This window comes from Lepidochelys kempii, chromosome 14 (assembly GCF_965140265.1).
Source record: "Lepidochelys kempii isolate rLepKem1 chromosome 14, rLepKem1.hap2, whole genome shotgun sequence".
Lineage (NCBI taxonomy): Eukaryota > Metazoa > Chordata > Testudines > Cheloniidae > Lepidochelys > Lepidochelys kempii.
In genome coordinates, this window is record NC_133269.1 from 39522319 (window position 1) to 39539629 (window position 17311).

The following is a 17311-nucleotide window of genomic DNA, read 5'->3' on the forward strand; positions in this document are numbered from 1 at the left end:
CCTAGACTCCCTATACCAGGGGTGGCGCATAGGCCCTGACTCCAGGGCTGGAGCTACAGACGCCAACTTTCCAATGTGCCAGGGGGGGGGGGGGGGGGCTCACTGCTCAAGCCCATGCTCTGACCCAGGCCCTGCTCCCACTCCACCCCTTTCCCCAAGGCCACTGCCCCTTCCCCCCCTGTCAAGCCTCCAATGCATGTGAAACAGCTGATTGTGGCAGGGAGGAGGCATGGGGAGGAGGGGGAGACACTGACTGGTGGGGCCCGTGGCAGGTGGGAGGCACTGGGGGCTGGAGGGAGGGAGCTGATGGGGGGCTGCTGACATATTACTGAGGCTCAGCTCTACACCAGGGGGTTAGGCAGGGGGTTAGGCAGCGGGTTTCACACCTCAGATAGGGGGAGAGTCCCCAAAGAATGTGCCTAGGGACCCCAAGACTGGAGCAGTGGATGGGCTCTGTTCCAGTCCCAAAGGCTTGAATTATCTGGGGATCCTGGGGCTCAGATGCTTGGGTTCCCCTCACTGCAGTCCGATCGCACCTCACCAGGTCTGGGATACAGACTCACGCACCAGTAAACAGAAACCCTCTCAGTGCCCAGCATCCAAACCCCCTTAACTCTGACCAGGCGGGGTCTGGAGACCTGAATGGAGAGGTCTCCCCCTCAGGGCTGCCACATCCCTTTGCCTTGGGCTGAGGGGGGCTCTTTCCTGGGTGCTTCTCCCTGTTCCTGGATAAGAGTCTCTCCCTCCAGGGCTGCCACCTCCTGCTCCCTTTGCCCTGGGGTGGGAAGGTTTCTATTAATGGTTCTTCAAGGGCTGGGGAGAGGTTGTCTCCTGTTCCATGTCTTCCACCGTTCTCTGAAGCCAGGATAGAGCAGCTGGTGACTTTAACCAGAGACACCTGTGGCCAGGAGCTCCCCCGACTCTGCTGCTGGGAATGTGGCAGCTCCAGCAGGGGGAGCAGGGAGATGCATCGGGGAGGAGGCAGGAAAGCAGCAAGATAGACCAGAGAACCCAAGGGGCCTGTCTGTGACTCCATGTTCAGGCTGTTCTGGTGCTTGAGAGGTTCACATTTGATACCTAGCGTGGGGTTTGTACCCTGGTTTGTAACTGTTTGCCCTGAGGTTGGTACTCACATTTGTGAGCTACTCCAGACAGTGGAGTTGAACCTGGGTCTCCCACGTGCCAGCTGAGGGCTCTCACCGTGGGGGTGAAAGTTATCAGGCAGGTGACATCACAAAATCCACCTCCACCTTCTCCCCACCCCCACACTCACATTTTGTGTGGAGCCAGGCAGGTGCCTAACTCATTCCAGCAAGAAACGACTCAGGTACCTGAGCCGCTGACCGTCAGGCGCTGGGTTCCCGTCTGTGGGCGGCTGAGCAGAGACCAACGCACCCCTGCAGCCCCGATTTAGCCATTTGTCGGTGAGAGGGGGCAGGGCTTAGGACACCCCTCCCCCCTTGTCAGCATCTCACCTTTTCTGCTTAGACAGCTCCCCGCCTAGTGAGTTGGCTTTTGTGAATTGCACTGTAAGGTGCCTCTGATGCCCGCTTGCATTGTCTAGGGGGTTTAGGGACCTGACTCAGCTTTGCAGAATGTGATTTTCTGGTTGCCTACAAACTCGGCCCTGTGACGCTCAGCATTGCAACACCAAGTCCCTTCATGGATTGTCCCCTGTGCAACCAGTCACCTCTCCGCAGAGCACAGCTGAGCAATTCCTCATTGACATGGGTGTGCACAGGACACAGGCAGAGCACAGGCTGGTTAGTGACACATCCCAGTAAAACACAAAATTCTCCTCCTAGAGGCGCGATATTCCCTGTGGGGGCTGTGAGGACAAAACCAAGTCAGGAAGCAAATCCCAGGACTCTACCCTCGACAACTGCAGCTGGGACATTAAAGTGGAACAAACAAGAAGAATTGTTTGTAATGTTTTATTTTACAGTAAATAACGAAAGGCGGTCAGTAAACAGAGCTGAGAAGGAGCCTTAATAACCACAGCATGGCAAGGAGATCCCCAGCTACTGAGAACAGTTTTCTTAATGGCACTAAAATAGCACCAATGGCCAGGAATTAATATAGGGAATTAATGAGTTACAGTCTCACTTTCAATAACATGTCATAAATCTCTCTTTCCTTTCCTTCTCTCCTTTTCTGTTCATTATTCTTACCCTCACTTCTGATCCCTGTTTATTTTCCTGTGTTTCTCCCACTCCTCCCCTCCCTGTTACAGATCAGCCCCCATGGCTGCTCCATCCCACCCCCCTCCACCCCCAATTTTATCCCTTCCCCTCTTGCTGCCCCCAGCTGGTTCCCCTGTCAGGGATAGTTTCCTGTCACTCTTCTCAGTTCTATTTTCCACCATTTCTCCTGGACTCTCCCTTTATTCTTGTTTTATTTTCATTCACATTTTCCTTCTTCCGTCTTCTAATTCCCACTGGTTAAACCCGCCCTGTCCCTGCCTCCCCCAGTGCTGCCAACCTCAGGAGTTTAAAAAAATCGTGGAACTAAGCGAATAATGATTTTGTTAAAGTTATACAACGTTTTTTCTATCAATCTGCACCCCCTACCCATCCCCTCCACCGCCCCACGTGTGTGGGGGGGACCATGTCAGTGCGACTAGTTGACCTGAAGTGACTTGGGCCCCTGGGGCAGGAGCTGTGGCTGGGAGACCCCATGAGATCCAATCCCACAGATCTGCACAAACCGCTCCCTGCTGCTGCTTCTCCCCAGCCCCCCGAACCCTGATTGATTCATGCTGGGTCCCTGCCCAGCCCCCACCTCTGCCCCTCAGGGCCCCTCTCCCCACCCTGCAGCCCCAGGGGTTCCTCCCCCTCCCCCTCTGTCTCCTGGGGCTGCAGGGAGGGAGGGGGGGGAGCTTCCAGGGGTCATAGAGATGAGGGGCCAGGGGCTGGGTCGATGGGAGTCCTCCAAGCTCATAGAGTCTGGGGTCTATGAGGCTAGAGAGGCTGATTTCCGGTTCCCCCCTCTGCTGTGGGTCTCAGGGACGCAGGCGGAGCCGGGATCCCCGCCCCACCCAGAGCCAGGGGCGGATTCTCTCCCCAGGGACGGAGCCCGGCGGGAAAGTGAAGATCGGGGCCTCGGCACCAGCATCGATAAATGTCACCTGCCCCCGGCCACAGTCCAGACAAACCCGGATCCTGCTGGGGGCCCGGCTCAGGGTCAGGGGGGTCGCAGGGGAGGTGAGAGCCCGGAACCGACCCCCGCACCGCTCCACTGCCCAGATCCCCCCCTCAGGGCTACGGCTGATCCCTCCCTTCCTCCCCACAGACTCTCTGGCCACCCCCACAGCCCAGGATCCCCCACCCCCCACCTCCACCTCCCAGCAATGTCTCCCCGCGGTAAATCCCCCACAGCCCAGCACACAGCGCACAGTGTCAAATCTCTCAGGGGTGTCGGGCAGCTGCCGCGTGTCTCCCCGTCTCACACTTTTCCCACCCTCAGACAGGACGAGTTGGGGATGAGCCGTGTCTGGATCCAGAGTCACATTCGCTGGGGAGAGAGAATCGGAGCGTCAGGGGCAGAGCTCGGCCCTGGGGGAGGCTGGGGCCATTTCTCACACTCCCCAGCAGCCCTGTTCTGGCTGGGACAGGCCTGGATCCCAGGGAGCTGCCTCTGTCCTGGGCACCTGAGACTGAGCAGGGATGTCACTGCACTTCCTCAGTCACTGTAAGGAGACCCACTTCATTAATTTCCCATTTGCTTGCATAAGCATCAGCTCCCAGCTACCCCTGTTGATTCTGCTCCATTCCCAGCAGGAGAGACACACCAAGAAAGGTTTTAGTGGGGAGGGAGCAGGTCCAGTTTTGAAGCCCAGAGGAAATCTCCCTCCTCTAATGCAGTCTCCACTCCCAGGGCTGGGAACAGAGAGGAAGATGCAGCATTGGGGAAGAGCGATTAACACCAGAGAGAAGGAGGTGGCATTGGGTGGGGTAGCTCCATCCCCAACCCAGAGAGAAGGGAGGAGCTCGCAGCATCAGAGGGAAAGGATCGCCCCAATCCAGGAAGCAGCTCCAATGGGAGAGCCCAGCCCTGCCCGGAGGAAAGGCAGGATGTTGGAGAAGAGCAATGGGGACACCAGGGTAAAGCAGAGGGATGTGTCAGTCCTCTGGGCATTGAGCTGTGTTCGGGTGCTGCTCAGCCGCCCCTTCATGAAGCACAGCCAACGCTGCGATGCTCCACGCCTGCCCAAGGCTTGCAGTGTGGGGGGCCAACAGGGCCCCTGCCCCCAAACTATGCCCATGTTCAAAAGAGGGTGAGCTTGGCCCCCTGGCCCCCCATGTTCCAGTGCCCCTGGATCTCCTCACTGTGAATAGGTTATTTTTAGGGCTGTGTTTGCCACAGCCACTGGTGATTTGGTTGGTAACTTTCGTTACAATCTCAGGAAGATGTTTTCACCGGAATTTTCTCCTAATGTAAAGACAATCTCCAGCTGCAAACTCACCCTGTCTGTGTGCTCCTAGGGATTCCAGTGCAGACGGCAGAGTGTCTGGCGGGGGAAAGGAGAAAAGAGACGAGATTTCAGACTTTCATATTTATAACAGCATCCCCACTCTGAACGCATAGAACTGTGTTTTCATCATGACAGAGAAACAGATCGAGAGGCCCAGAGACACACTCAGGCATTTCATAGAAACTAACTGAAACCTTCTGTTTCCTTTCTCATTCAGCCATCTCCCAGCAATGGAACCAACGTCCTTTCAGCCTCACAACCATCCCAGGACACACAATCTGTAAGAGAGATTTACTTTTCCCCTCCTCATCCCCTCCCACCCTTCAAACTCCAGTTGGTTTCTCTCATTCACTCACTGCCTTTCCTCATAACCTAGACCCAGATCATACAAAGACTTTGGCATAAAAGTAACTTTAGCCACTTTGGTCCCTTTGGCCAGGGTCAGGCAACATCATGTTGTGCGACGGACACTTGACAAAATTACCAGAGTTAGTGGCGGACACTGGCGGGGGGTTATGTCATTCAGTCATCATTCAACCCGTAAAATAACGCACAATTTTCCACACCGAAAAAACCATAACCTAGCTCGTTAATAAATAATGAACAATAAAAATAGTAATAAATTCAATTCAGGTGAGTTTTTTTAAATGTCCCTCATTGCCACAGTCAATATTTTTTTTGTGGGATGGTGGCGTTGAAATAAATATTTCTCCTAAAACCATATTTCAGTGCATTGTTGTCACTAGTCTTTTATTTTTCTTGTTTAAATAATATGTCTGATGGGAGGATGAGTGTCTCTGTGTGTGTGTGTCCCACCTCTACACCGCTTACCCCATGTCTCTCCCCTGTCTGTGTCCCTTACATGGGAGATCCCCCATCATGTCACAGGATGTGGGAAGCAGAAGAGGGGGGTCTCTCAGTGGAGCAGGGTTTCCCATCACCACACTGTGACCAGAGCACCCCTCTCCGGGCAGGGGTGATCCCAGGGTCGATGGGAACCTCCTCTGTCTCCTGACCAGGACAAAGGGACAAGCTCTGGCTGTGGGCGGGGGTCTGTTGTGAGCAGAGGCCAGAGTGGAACAAATTCTTTGGTGGGGGGACTCACCTCTGGTGGCTCCCAGAAGTGGCTTCCCACTGTCCCTCATCCCTGCTGCTCCTGGGAAGCTAGGCTGAGGGGGTCTGTGCAGCTGGGGGAGGGGTAGCAATGAGGGGCTGGAGCTTGACTGAAGGGAGTTGTGCAGTGGGGGGGCTGCACTGAAGAGTTGGAGCTAGGCTGAGGGGCGCTCTGCAGTGGGAGGTAGCACTAATAGACTGGAGCTTCGCTGAGGGGGGCTGTGCAGTGAGGGGGCAGCACTGAGGGGCTGGAGCTAGGCTGATGCGGGGCTGTGCATCCAGCCACAGAGAAGTTAGCAAAGTCCAATACCCTCTGTGTGGAGACAAGGGGGAAAATGGCGTGTGCATAATCAGTGGGAATAAACCAATCAGAGAAGAGAAAAATAACATGAAAATAACTTGAAGAAAAAAAGCCCTGCCAATGATGTGTTCATGCATGTGTAGTGTCTGACCGCTATAAGGTACTTAATATTAATACCACTCAAAGCTGATTGGAGAAGAACTAGTAAATATGCAATTTGGAGGTGTCTAATATTCCAGACATTGTAAGGGGTAATTAGAGCTTCCCAGGAGAAATCCCCCATGACCCACCTATGCCCCAGGAGAAGGGAACTGACCAGCACTTCTTTCTATTTGCGATGGCTAGTAGCAAATATCCCAATGGCTGGTGATGGGGCACGAGTTGGGGAGTGCTCTGAGTTAGAGAGAAATATTTCCCAGGTGTCTGGCTGTTGGGTCTTCTGAAATGCTCAGTCTCCAACTGACAACCATATTTGGGATAGGGAAGGAATTTTCCACCAAATCAAATTGCCAGAGACTCTGGGGTATATTTTTTCTTCCTCTGCCATATGGGGCACGTATCATTTACCGATGTTAAACTAGAAGAAAGGTGGATTCTCTGTAACTTGAAGTCTTTAAATCATTATATGAGGGTTTCAGTAATTCAGCCAGAGTTTACGGGTAAATTGCAAGAGTGGGTGGGGAGGTTCTGTGGCCTGCAATGTGCAGGAGGTCAGAGTAGATGGTCATGATGGTCCCTTCTGACCTTAAAGTCGATGAGTCATTTCTTACGTTGTAACTGTAATCGAAAAGCATGTTTCTGGTGCAAACAAAGGTTTGAATTAATCAACCTGAGTGTCTTGGACCCAAATGTCTGGCCTTCTCACCCAACAATTAAATAGAAGCATCATCTAAGTGTGAACCAATTGACCAGCACCATTCTCTTCCCACACTCTCAGAGGCTCTTCCCAATTTCCAGTCCTAGATCCCTTCTGGGTACCTTTGAACTTCCTCAGAGTCTCCATTAGCACAAGAGTTTTCTGGGAGAAATCGCTGACTTGCTCTTCCAGTTCAGGAGAAATCTCCTCTGGCTCCTGGAACTTTCCCTTCTCACACCTGGAGAGAAACAATTTCACGTGATTATATTTCATTGTGTGACTCATGACAAGTTCTGGCTAGCGAGTCGCTGCTCTAATGGGCCTGGAGTTCGAATTCCTCGACTTCTCCCGGCCTCAGAGCAGGTGCAACACAGCCCATGGCCGTACAACCTTCCCTTCTGAGGACTCCTTAATATTCTTCATCTCTGGTCTGGTGAGATCAGCTCTGGGGACAAAAGGGGAATTGAGTCTCCATGGCCAATTCACTCCTTGGCCTCCATGCTCTGAGGGACAGGAGGTTCTTATGTAAAGTGCTGTAGAAATCTGTCCACTAGAAACTAAACTGAGACACCAACTCCCCCCTCCCCAGCTCATTCCACACAGCTCTCCAAACAGTCCTCAGGCTGGGAAAGACTCAGGTGGGAAAGACTCTTGACCACTGCTGCCTTGGGCTGAATGGTAACCAGGGCCCCAGTAGTAACAGGCCCATATTCCATCCCCACAATCCTGAGGCAGCCACTCCCCCAGGGATGTGACATCTCGAGGAAACACTTGAGGTCAGTCTTTCCCACTGAATGGACAGTTCCAGAGTCTTCTGTACCAGGGTGAGAACCTCAGGATGAAGTTTATCTGAGAGATTTGTTTCCAAAATCCTCACACATGTTGCTGTGGAGATGCGGTGCAAACATCATCTCCATGCTCTTCTCCAGCATTGCCAAGTGTGTGTGGGAATGAGAGAGAGCCACGTACCTACTCAAGGTGCTTTTGACATCCTAGAGGGGAGAGAGAGGAGAGAGACTTTAAAAAAAATCTCAGTACCACCTGACACACACTTGGGATTCCAGGAAAGGGGTTTTGCAAATACAGGGAAAATCAGCCCTGCCCTGGCCCCGGGGCCATGGTTGCACTGAGCTAATGGGGCTTTTCCATCTCTAATAATGTGTCTGTGAGTCTAAAAAGAACAAGAGTCATTCACATTTCAGCAATGCACACATTGAGTTACACTGAGATCTCTGACTGCTGGACCCCAGTGCCAATACTTCCTGTCCCTGTGTTGGGATTTGGGATGTTTCTAGCTCAGTCTCACCTGCAGGAATTCACTTGCTGGCTTCTGACACTTCCCCTCCATCTCACTGATCAGCTCACTGAGATGGGAAATCCCCTCTGAGAGTTTGGTGATATTTTCATTCTGTGTCTTCACAATCTCCTTGTGCAGCTTTTCCAGCTGGGCCAGCAGGAGTCGCTCTTGTTCCTCCAGGAACTGCCGCAGTTGCTGAAATGCAGACACAATCTTCTGCCTCTCGGTTTCTGTCTGTTTCTAGAAGAAATAAGGAAAGGGCTGGTCAGGAACACGGATGGAGCCTGATGACCTTTCATACAGTCTTACGAGAGAGTTTCTTTATAATCTCTAACACATCTGTGGAGAGACCAGGCCATGAGCCATCAGGCCTAGTGCTCAGAGCTGCAGTCAGAAGTCAGGAATTACAGCCGAAGTCAGAGCTGGAGTCAAAGTCAGGATCTCACCAAGGGTTGGGGCTACAGTCGAGCTCAGAAGTCATGTCAAAGGCTGAGCCAGAATCAGTGTCTGGAGTCACACGTGGGATCAGGACTGGAGTCGGAGTCAGGCAGCCACGCGAAGGGTCAATCCAAAGTCAGACAGCAGTACTGCAGGTCAAACCTGAGTCAGGAACAACACCAGGGCCAAGCCAGAGTCAGGGTCCAGTCCAGCAGCAGATCGGGAGTTCACTCAGTTGTTTGGAGAACTTCCCGTGACTCCTGCTGGCGTAATTCATGCAGCCGAACGTCTGCTCCAATCGGAGCTTCGTAGGCAGATCCGCTGGTGGGCCAGAGTTCCACTAGCCCCTCCCCCCCGGCTCTGGAGAGCGGTCGGGTTGTAATGAGAGTCTCTGTGGGCTGAGGTTCCAAACCCACCATTCTTCACATCCTGACACTTGACTCTACACTGTGATCACAAAGGAGAGGATTTTCTTACAGCTTCGCATTTGGGCCCAATCTCTCTGCAAGGGCTGTCTCCATGCCTACGGGGATATAGTCAGTGCGGTTTGGGAGAAATTTTGTGAAAGCCACAAGGGGTCGTAATTAACTCATTAATTAAAATGCATCTTAGATCCTGCAGAAGACGCTGTTGTCCTTCTCCAGGGAGAGAACATTTGTGATATGCGCATGTGCACATATGCACACACACACACACACAGAGTGTCCCATGATCATGGCGAAACACACACAAGGCCACAGAGAAATCTACCAATAAACATCCCTCCCAGCTCCCTGTCTCAGCGGGCAAAGAACAACAGGCACCGACCAGATACTCCCGGCTTTTCTCCTCTCCAGTCACTTTCAATCCCAGCAGCTTTTCTCTCTCTTCCCTCAGAGTCTTCAAATGGGCTTGTATTTTTTCCTGACAAACAGATATGATTTGGTGGGTTTATTTTCAGGGTTGTAGGGGGTGGATGAGGTGTTTTCCCACCCAAAATTCTACACAATAGTCAGTCTTCCTAGATAGACTCGGTGGATAAGGCAATACCTTCTGCTGGCCCAGCTCCTGTTGGTAAAGGACTTACACACAACTCAGCTCTGGGGAACACACTCTTTCCCAGGCCTGAAGAAGAGCTCTGTGTAAGCTTGAAAGCTTCTCGTTCACCACAGAAGTTGCCATGAGCAGATATTACTTCACCTACCTTGTCTTTCTAATACCCCAGGACCAATACAGTTACAACAATATTGTGTACAAGAGTGGGTCTTTCTCGAGGTAGGACATCAGAGACTCCAAGGAAATGAAACCTTATTTATGGAAATTGGGCGGGTTTTGTATTCAGATTGTTTGAAGTTATTACATCCACTTTCTCCATTGAGTCGAACCAGTGGAAAACTGGTGTCCCATGGTGGTAAATCTATAAAGGTGTTTTTGAGAAGATTTAACAAACAGTGATACCAATCCCAGAAGCCACCCGGGTCAGCCATGTAGGCTGGGATGCTCAAAGGAGTCCAACTCCATTGACTTTCAGCCTTGTACCCCGCGGGATGGGACGGGTTGGACAGCACTGACCTAAGGACTAGGGCAAACCACATTAGATGTGTTGATTTGTGTTAGGAACAGCTGGGGTTTGCCCTAGTGCTTTCCTAGCCCCTTTCCCTGGCAATGGCCTCTGGGTAGCGACCCCAAAGTCCCTAGCAAAGATCCCAGAATCGTTGGATTCTGGCAGATTTCAAAGGGCTGCCTGGTGGGACTAAGGGAACCACGTTGGCTGGTCCTTGCCCATGAACACACGAGAACAGGTCAGAGTGGCACTGGTCTGCACTGCCCAGGGGTTAGTTTTGCTGAAGATAAGTCTGATTCCAGTGGCATGTGGCATGGACCTGAGCTCACTGGAGCCCTTGTGGGTGTGGACTGAAGTGCTCGGGGTCCCACACCATGTTCAGCCCAGTGATCTCCTCTAGTGAAGGCCGGCAGCATCTGAGTTTAACCCTCACGGATCAGGACAGTAGTTCAGAATCCCAGTGGGAAACCTCCTCTCCCTGCTGGGCCTAGGACATGTATCAAGCAGTCTTTTCCTCCTACTCTTTGCACTTCATCGCTACTCAGTGCTGCTGAAAGGGGCAGAGTAGCTAGTGGTTAGAGCACTGAACTGGGCCTTGGAAAACCAGGTTTTTATATTCAGCTCTGCCACGGATCTGCAGAGACACCTTGGACAAGTCACTTCCCCTCACTGTGCCTCAGTTTCCCCTCCCACCCTTTGTCTGTCTTGTCCAGTTAGACTGTAAATGGCTCAGGGCAGGGATTGGCCCTCACTGGGTTTTGTGCAAGGCCCCCACAATCGAGGTCAGGTCTCATCTGGGGTCTCTAGGGGATGCAAATAACAATAAACACTGTGATACAACCAGTAATACCAGCCACAGCTTGTAACTCCCCCAATCAGCTTTCATGCAATGAAGGCTACACACAGCTGAATGACAGGGTCACACCATTAACCTGTAATTAACATCCAAAGTTATTACCCATTAGACTAGATAGCAACTCCCTACCTTGTACTCCTGGGCAGCTTCCTGTACGGGAACCACCGTGTGAGCGCGGTGAGCCCGGGATCTGTCGCACACCACACAGATGGGGGTTTGATCCTCTTCACAGAACAGTTTCAGAGCCTCCTGGTGTTCCCCACACACCCTGCCCCCTCCTGCTCCCTTCACTGCCTGGAAACTCAGCCTCTTGGCGATTTCTACGACATTTGCCAGGGGCCTGTTGGGCCTGAGGTTTCTCTGTTGCACAATTTCTCTGCACTGAGGGCAGGAGGCGGCTGTGTCGGGTCCCTCCCAGCACTGGGCGATGCAGGTGCGGCAGAAATTGTGCCCACACTCCAGAGTGACAGGGTGTGTGAAATACTCCAGACAGACGGGACATGTCGCTTCCTCCTGGAGACTTTCTACGGGGCTCTCTGCAGCCATGGCTCCCTCTGGGCAGTGGGACAGGGTAAGTTTCAATTTCCTAAGTTCACACTATGCCCCGCCTGCAGCAGCAAGGGGGGGTGTTTCCTTGCCTGAAAGTGACTCGTGCTGTTTGCTGAGCAGGAAGGACCCAACCAATTTCACCCCTGGAGGCTTTGGTGAAAAAATGTATCAGTTCTGGGGGGATCAGACTATATTTTGGTCAGACGAGAACTAATTAATGACACTAGACACTGAGATTCAAAAAGTTGAAGCTTTAGAACTGTTCAAATTGTCTGTGAGCAGGTAAGTCTCCTCCCTCCCGCAGCAGCTCCCCCAGGGCAATGACCCAGAGCCTCCCCCACCACCACAGGGACCGAGGCTGAGAGTCCATCTGCTGGCGGCTCAGGGGCCTGTGGAATGTGCTGGGATCTCAGCCTGGGCCCTAGGGGGGCAGGTGACCCTGTCACACAACCACGCCCAGCAAGGCCTGCTCCCATTTTCTCCCTGTTTGTCCGTCCCAGCAGAGAGACCAGGGACTGCAGGGAGACCAAGCTCCCGTCCCCCAGGTGAGGGCTGGGGCCCAATGGCCGAGGGCAGCCGGTGTGAGGGGAGCTCGCACTAGGGGCCTGCAGGGTACGTGGTGTGGGATAAACAGAGACCTCTCAGGCCACTTGCCATTGCGGCTGCAGCAGGGGATATGGGGACAGACGGAGGAGGCCTGGGGCAGTCTGGGAAGCCGCCATCGGGGACATGGAGAGGGAATTCAGCTGTGGCGGGGAAGCCGTGCTGCGCAGAGATGCTGCTGCGGATGCAGCTAGTTACCCGGGTCCAGCGTTACAGCAGTTTAACAACATGGTTACTAGACGTTGGAGCTCAGCGGAGTGAAGTGCTGCCCTTTTGCTGGTCTCCGCGCGGCTTGAGATCTGTGAGCATCATTCAAACACCTTTCCCCTGCTTCTGTCTCATGTACCCGGGTCTTCACTCAGCGTTGCAGAGCAGAGCAGATTCAGTGCCTTGGTACAGGGTTACGGAAAGGAAAGAGACTGGCATGGTACATATAGTACCGGTAATTTCTGTCCCCTGGCTGTCAGATGTACCGTGTGCAGCTGGTTCCTTAGAGACATTCAGTCAGACAGCTGGGGGGCCTTTTTCTGCTCTGCCCCTTTCTCAGTAAATGGTGAGTGTAACTTTACCCACTCCGGTCCCTTTGGCATCACTGGGACACTGAGACCTTTCAAGATCGGGACACTGAATCGTAAGCTTTTCGGGTCTGTTCAGCGCTCAGCACCATGGGCCCCTTGTCCTCCATAGACTATAACACGAAGAGACACACAGGCATTGTATAGATGGGGAAACTGAGGCAGGGAGTGGGCTGGTTCAATGGGCCCCCTATTCAGTGGCTACAAGGGCCAATGCAGACCTTAGGAGCAGCTCGCCAAGTCCTGAGCTCCAGCCAGAGCGGCATCCCTGGTTTAATGGTCCTAAGGGGCTTTGCCAGGGTGTAGAGTACAAGAGGTGCAGCTTCACCCTGGCCACACCCCTCTGTCCCTTTCCACCCCTTCCTCCTCCAACCTGTCTATGCCCCAACCCCACTCCCTCCCACCCCTCCCAGGAGCACTCCCTGTGCCTGCAGCTGCTGGGGAGGAGGCACAAACAGCCACGCTAGCCGGCACAGGAGCCAGAGCACGATGGGCTGGGTCCAAATGTCAAGAATGTCTTTTGATTTAAGGTCCAAATCTGGGTCCTGAGCTAAGTGCCGAGGGGCTGGTTCTCCAAGGGGCTGGGCGCTTGCAGCACCCACTGACTCCGGCTGCACCTGCGAATGCGGGTGGAACATGCGCCCTGAAGTCCTGTATTCCGAGGAGAGAAACCCAGACATCCCAAAATCAGGCCACTGCTGTAAATTTTGGCCTCATGGACTTGTCCATTAACAGCAGGACGTGGGCTAAGTCTCATTGTAAGTCGCTGTTTATACTTGGTCACTGCTCAGTCCCATGATTGGAAGCAGCAGAGGGGCTGACCCCAGGGGTGCTCTGGAGCTCAAACACCCACGGAAAAAATACAGGGGGAGCTCAGCACCCACCAGCCACAGCTGTTCTGTGGGGCTGCCAATGAGCTGTTTGGTGGCTGGGGGAGGTGCCTGTGGGAGGGCGGAGAGCAGCGAGCTGCAGATTGGCTGCGGCTTTGGCGGAGGGGTTGGAGCAGGGGCAGGAAGAGGCAGCCAGAGGGCAAGTCCTTAGGGGATGAGGCGGAGTGGGTCAGAAGAGGCGGAGCGAGGGCAGGGCCTCAGGGGAGGGGCATAGTGGGGGCGTGGCCTCAGGGCAGAGAGGGGGTAGAGCACCCCCAGGGAAAAATAAAAGTCAGCTTCTATGCTGCCACTCTCTGCCAGGGGTGAGGGGCATTATTTGAACCAGAGTCCCCCACTTCTCAGGAGAGTGCGCTAACCACTCAGCCAGTGTTTTGCAAACTGGAGGGTCCTGACCCAAAAGGGGATTGCAAGGCTTTTGGAGGGGGGGTCATGAGATCACAAAAAATAGTATGATAACCACTGGTATGAGTGGAACATGGAGGTCATGGATTCTGCGATTTTATTTGACCTGTGTGACTTCATCTCCCCACAACAGGGCTTCACCTTCAACCCCACAACGTGGCTCCGGCTGTGAGCCCCACATGGCGGGCCTCAGGCTTCAGCTGCTTTGCATATCCAAGATTGGAAGTGCTGAGGGAACAGCAAGTGACGGGGGAATTTCCCACTGAACTGAAGGCACATTCTCAGGAAAGCCCAAGGGCTTCCAATGATATGATCTGTCCTATGGATGCAAACGTCTATCAGTTAACCCTGGAGTCTGTCCATGTCCCTGCCCTGTTCTGCTCTCTCCCTGGTCGTATGTTACAGGCAGAGACAGAAGCTGAAAGGCAGAAACTTGTGTCTTACTTTCAACAACTGCACCATGTCCTGGAGGAACAAGAGCGACTCCTACTGGCCCAGCTGGAAGAGCTGGATCCAGAGACTGCAGAAAGAATTGAAAAGACAAAGCAAATTTTGCAGGAAATACCCTGTGTCTGTGAGCTGCTCATGAACGGGCGTGTGTGTGTATGATCACAACCTGGAGAACTTGGAGGACGCTGATGTGGCTAGTAAGTCGGTGAAACTAGCTGAATAACATTTCTGTTTTGATGTAGGAATAAAAAGACTGAATATTGTTCCCTTTTGTCCTTTTGAGCCATCTTTATATTACGTAAGTATGTGTCCGTAAAAGAGTTTGGTTGTCCGTAATTTTTTTTCTATACTGTCCATAAAAATTATTTTCAGCACTTGGCAACCCTGCTTCCAGACACTCTCTGAGGGTAACCCTCCCGTGAGTGAGACGTTGAAGCAAAACGCTCCACTCTGGGCTTTTCTTTATCAGTGAACACAAATGGTAGTAGAAGCCATGCACTTTTAGAGAAGCTGTTTTACCAGGGAGACGTATCTTGGGAACCCTTCGACAACTGGCCTCCAATTTGGCCCCCAGCCTGACCCTGCTCCTCCGCAGGGCACACCAAATGTCCAGGCAAACCAAGGGACTTTGTGGATTTCAGTGCACTTACAATAGTCAAGTTTTAAAGAGAAAGCTGGTCTCATCCATAACTCTAGTCATCGCTTTGGTGATGTGACAGGATCCCCCCCCCATCCTCCTCCAGCCATGGGGTGTGCAGCTAAGCAGGTGTCTACCTCTGTGCAGGGAGGCCTTAGCACTTGCCTGTCACTGGCATCTCCCATTGGCTAGCTTAGGTGGCTTCCGCACTACAGTGATGGGTGTGAAAGTTTTCACAGCGCTGAGCACAGTACCTAGGCCAACCTAAGTGGTAGGTAAAGACCAGGAAGAATAAGGGTATGTCTACACTATTGTCGCTACTACAGCAGAGCTAGAGCGGTGTCGCTGAAGGGCCGTAGTGTAGATGCATCCTGCATTTTTCGGAAGTGGTTTTTCCATCATTGTAGTTAATCCCCCTTTCTGAGAGGCCGTCACCAGGGCACCGGCAGAATTCCATTGTCTGCACCGGGGGTTAGGTCCATCTCGCTGTGGCACGCAGGGCACAATGTTTCGCAGCCCTGGGTGACTTCACTAGGTTGATCTAAGTGTTGTGTGGAGCAGGCCGAAGACGGGTTTCCCTGGAGCTAGCAGGAAACACAGGGGCTGAGGGATGGCTTGGTGTGTCAAAAGAAGCAGTTGTGAGTGTGAATCTGGCAGGAAACAGAGCGAGGGCTTGCTTCAGGGACAGGGAGCCCTGGAAAGGCAGACGTGCATTTCCGAGTTAGGAAACTGCTGGCTGCTGTTTGTTTCTATCCTGTTCAGGGCACAGGAATTTGTGGACATTGTTTGTTAATTATAAAGATTGCTCCAAAGAAATACCTGACTCCTCTATTCAATTTCTCCTGCCAATGGAAGAACCTAGCGGGTCCCAAACGCTGGCTAATGGCTCAGGTCAAAGGAGCGATGGTGCAACCCGGGTCAGAATCTAGACCTGTGGCGGCAAATGCGTTGGTGGGAAACATTTGCGGGGAACTCCAGCAGCAAAGAGCCTGTGCAGAGGGGCAGATTGCTGCTCATTGTGGACTTGAGCATGTCCAGCCGTGTGTGCAGAGCAGTCCCCATTGTCATAGAATCATAGAATATCAGGGTTGGAAGGGACCTCAGGAGGTCATCTAGTCCAACCCCCTGCTCAAAGCAGGACCAATCCCCAATTAAATCATCCCAGCGAGGGCTTTGTCAAGCCTGACCTTAAAAACTTCTAAGGAAGGAGATTCCACCACCTCCCTAGGCAACGCATACCAGTGTTTTACCACCCTCCTAGTGAAAAAGTTTTTCCTAATATCCAACCTAAACCTCCCCCACTGCAACTTGTCCCTGCTCTCCAAGCTGACACGCCTCTTCCCAGGGTCAGACAAAACCCAAACATGGGTCCCTGGCTCGTATTTCCCCCCAGCAGAACCAGCCCACACAGTGCTGATGAGTTCAGTATTGGTCCAAAGAGAATGACTGGAAGAGACTGGGGCAGCTGGAATGGGGCAGGGACAGGGCTGGATGAACACAGGGGCTTTATGGTCGGCAGCCCAGGGCCACAGACCAAGGGGCCCCCCGCAAAAAGATCTCCGGGTCGCCAAAACTTCAGATCTTTTGCGGGGCCCCTTTAGCCCTGGGCCCCGGGCTGTAGCCACTAAAGCCCCTGCATTCTGGCCCCTGCCTGGGGAGGCAGGGCCGATTCTGCACGCTGCGTGGGGGCGTTGCCTCTAGGCAAGTGCAGGGCAGTGAGTGGAGCCACCTGGCCCCCCCCTTCCCAAGGCTGCAGCCAGGGATGTCTGAGTTGTGCTGGCAGCTTCAGGGTCAATCGGGGAGGAGCAGCGCGGGACCAGGGCAGGCAAGTTGCCTGCCAGTCCTGCTGTGCCACCAAACAGGAGCTGCCCTAGGCACGTGCCCCACACTCCAACCCCTGCCCCAGCCCTAGCCCTGAGCCCCCTCCCACACCCTAACTCCCTCCCAGACCCCAGACCCCACCCCCAGCCCTGAGCTCCCTCCTGAGCCCTAACTCCCTCCCAGACCCCACCCCCTCATCCCACACTCCAAACTCCTTGGTCCCAGCCTGGAGTCCCCTCCTGCACTCCCAACCCCTCATCCCTCACCTCCTCCCACACCCCAACCCCCTGCCTCATCCCGCAGCCCCCTCCCACACTCTGAACCCTGCATTTTGGCCACACCCCGGAGCCTAGGAGGTCCCACAAAATCTAATAGCTCCTGGCCTGCAAAAGAGTTCATCCAGATCTGGGTGGGGGGGTGGCGGTGGGTGGGGATGGGTAGGATTGTTACTTTCCCTTCTGTCTATGGAGATTTACAAAGTTTAAAACTACAGTCTTCCTTCCAGC

General features: G+C 53.3%; 1 protein-coding gene across 1 annotated transcript; it reads right to left on the reverse strand.

Annotated features, from left to right (window-relative positions):
* Window positions 1-1920: 1920 nt before the first annotated feature.
* Window positions 1921-11461, reverse strand: LOC140898066 (zinc finger protein RFP-like). Its single transcript, XM_073311524.1, has 7 exons — window positions 11008-11461; window positions 9287-9382; window positions 8051-8281; window positions 7714-7736; window positions 6867-6982; window positions 4466-4510; window positions 1921-3513 (listed from the first exon to the last, which is right to left on the reverse strand). Exons 1-7 carry the CDS (start codon window positions 11422-11424, stop codon window positions 3002-3004), a joined length of 1440 nt encoding a protein of 479 aa, XP_073167625.1. The 5' UTR covers window positions 11425-11461; the 3' UTR covers window positions 1921-3001.
* Between the last annotated feature and the right edge of the window lie 5850 nt (window positions 11462-17311).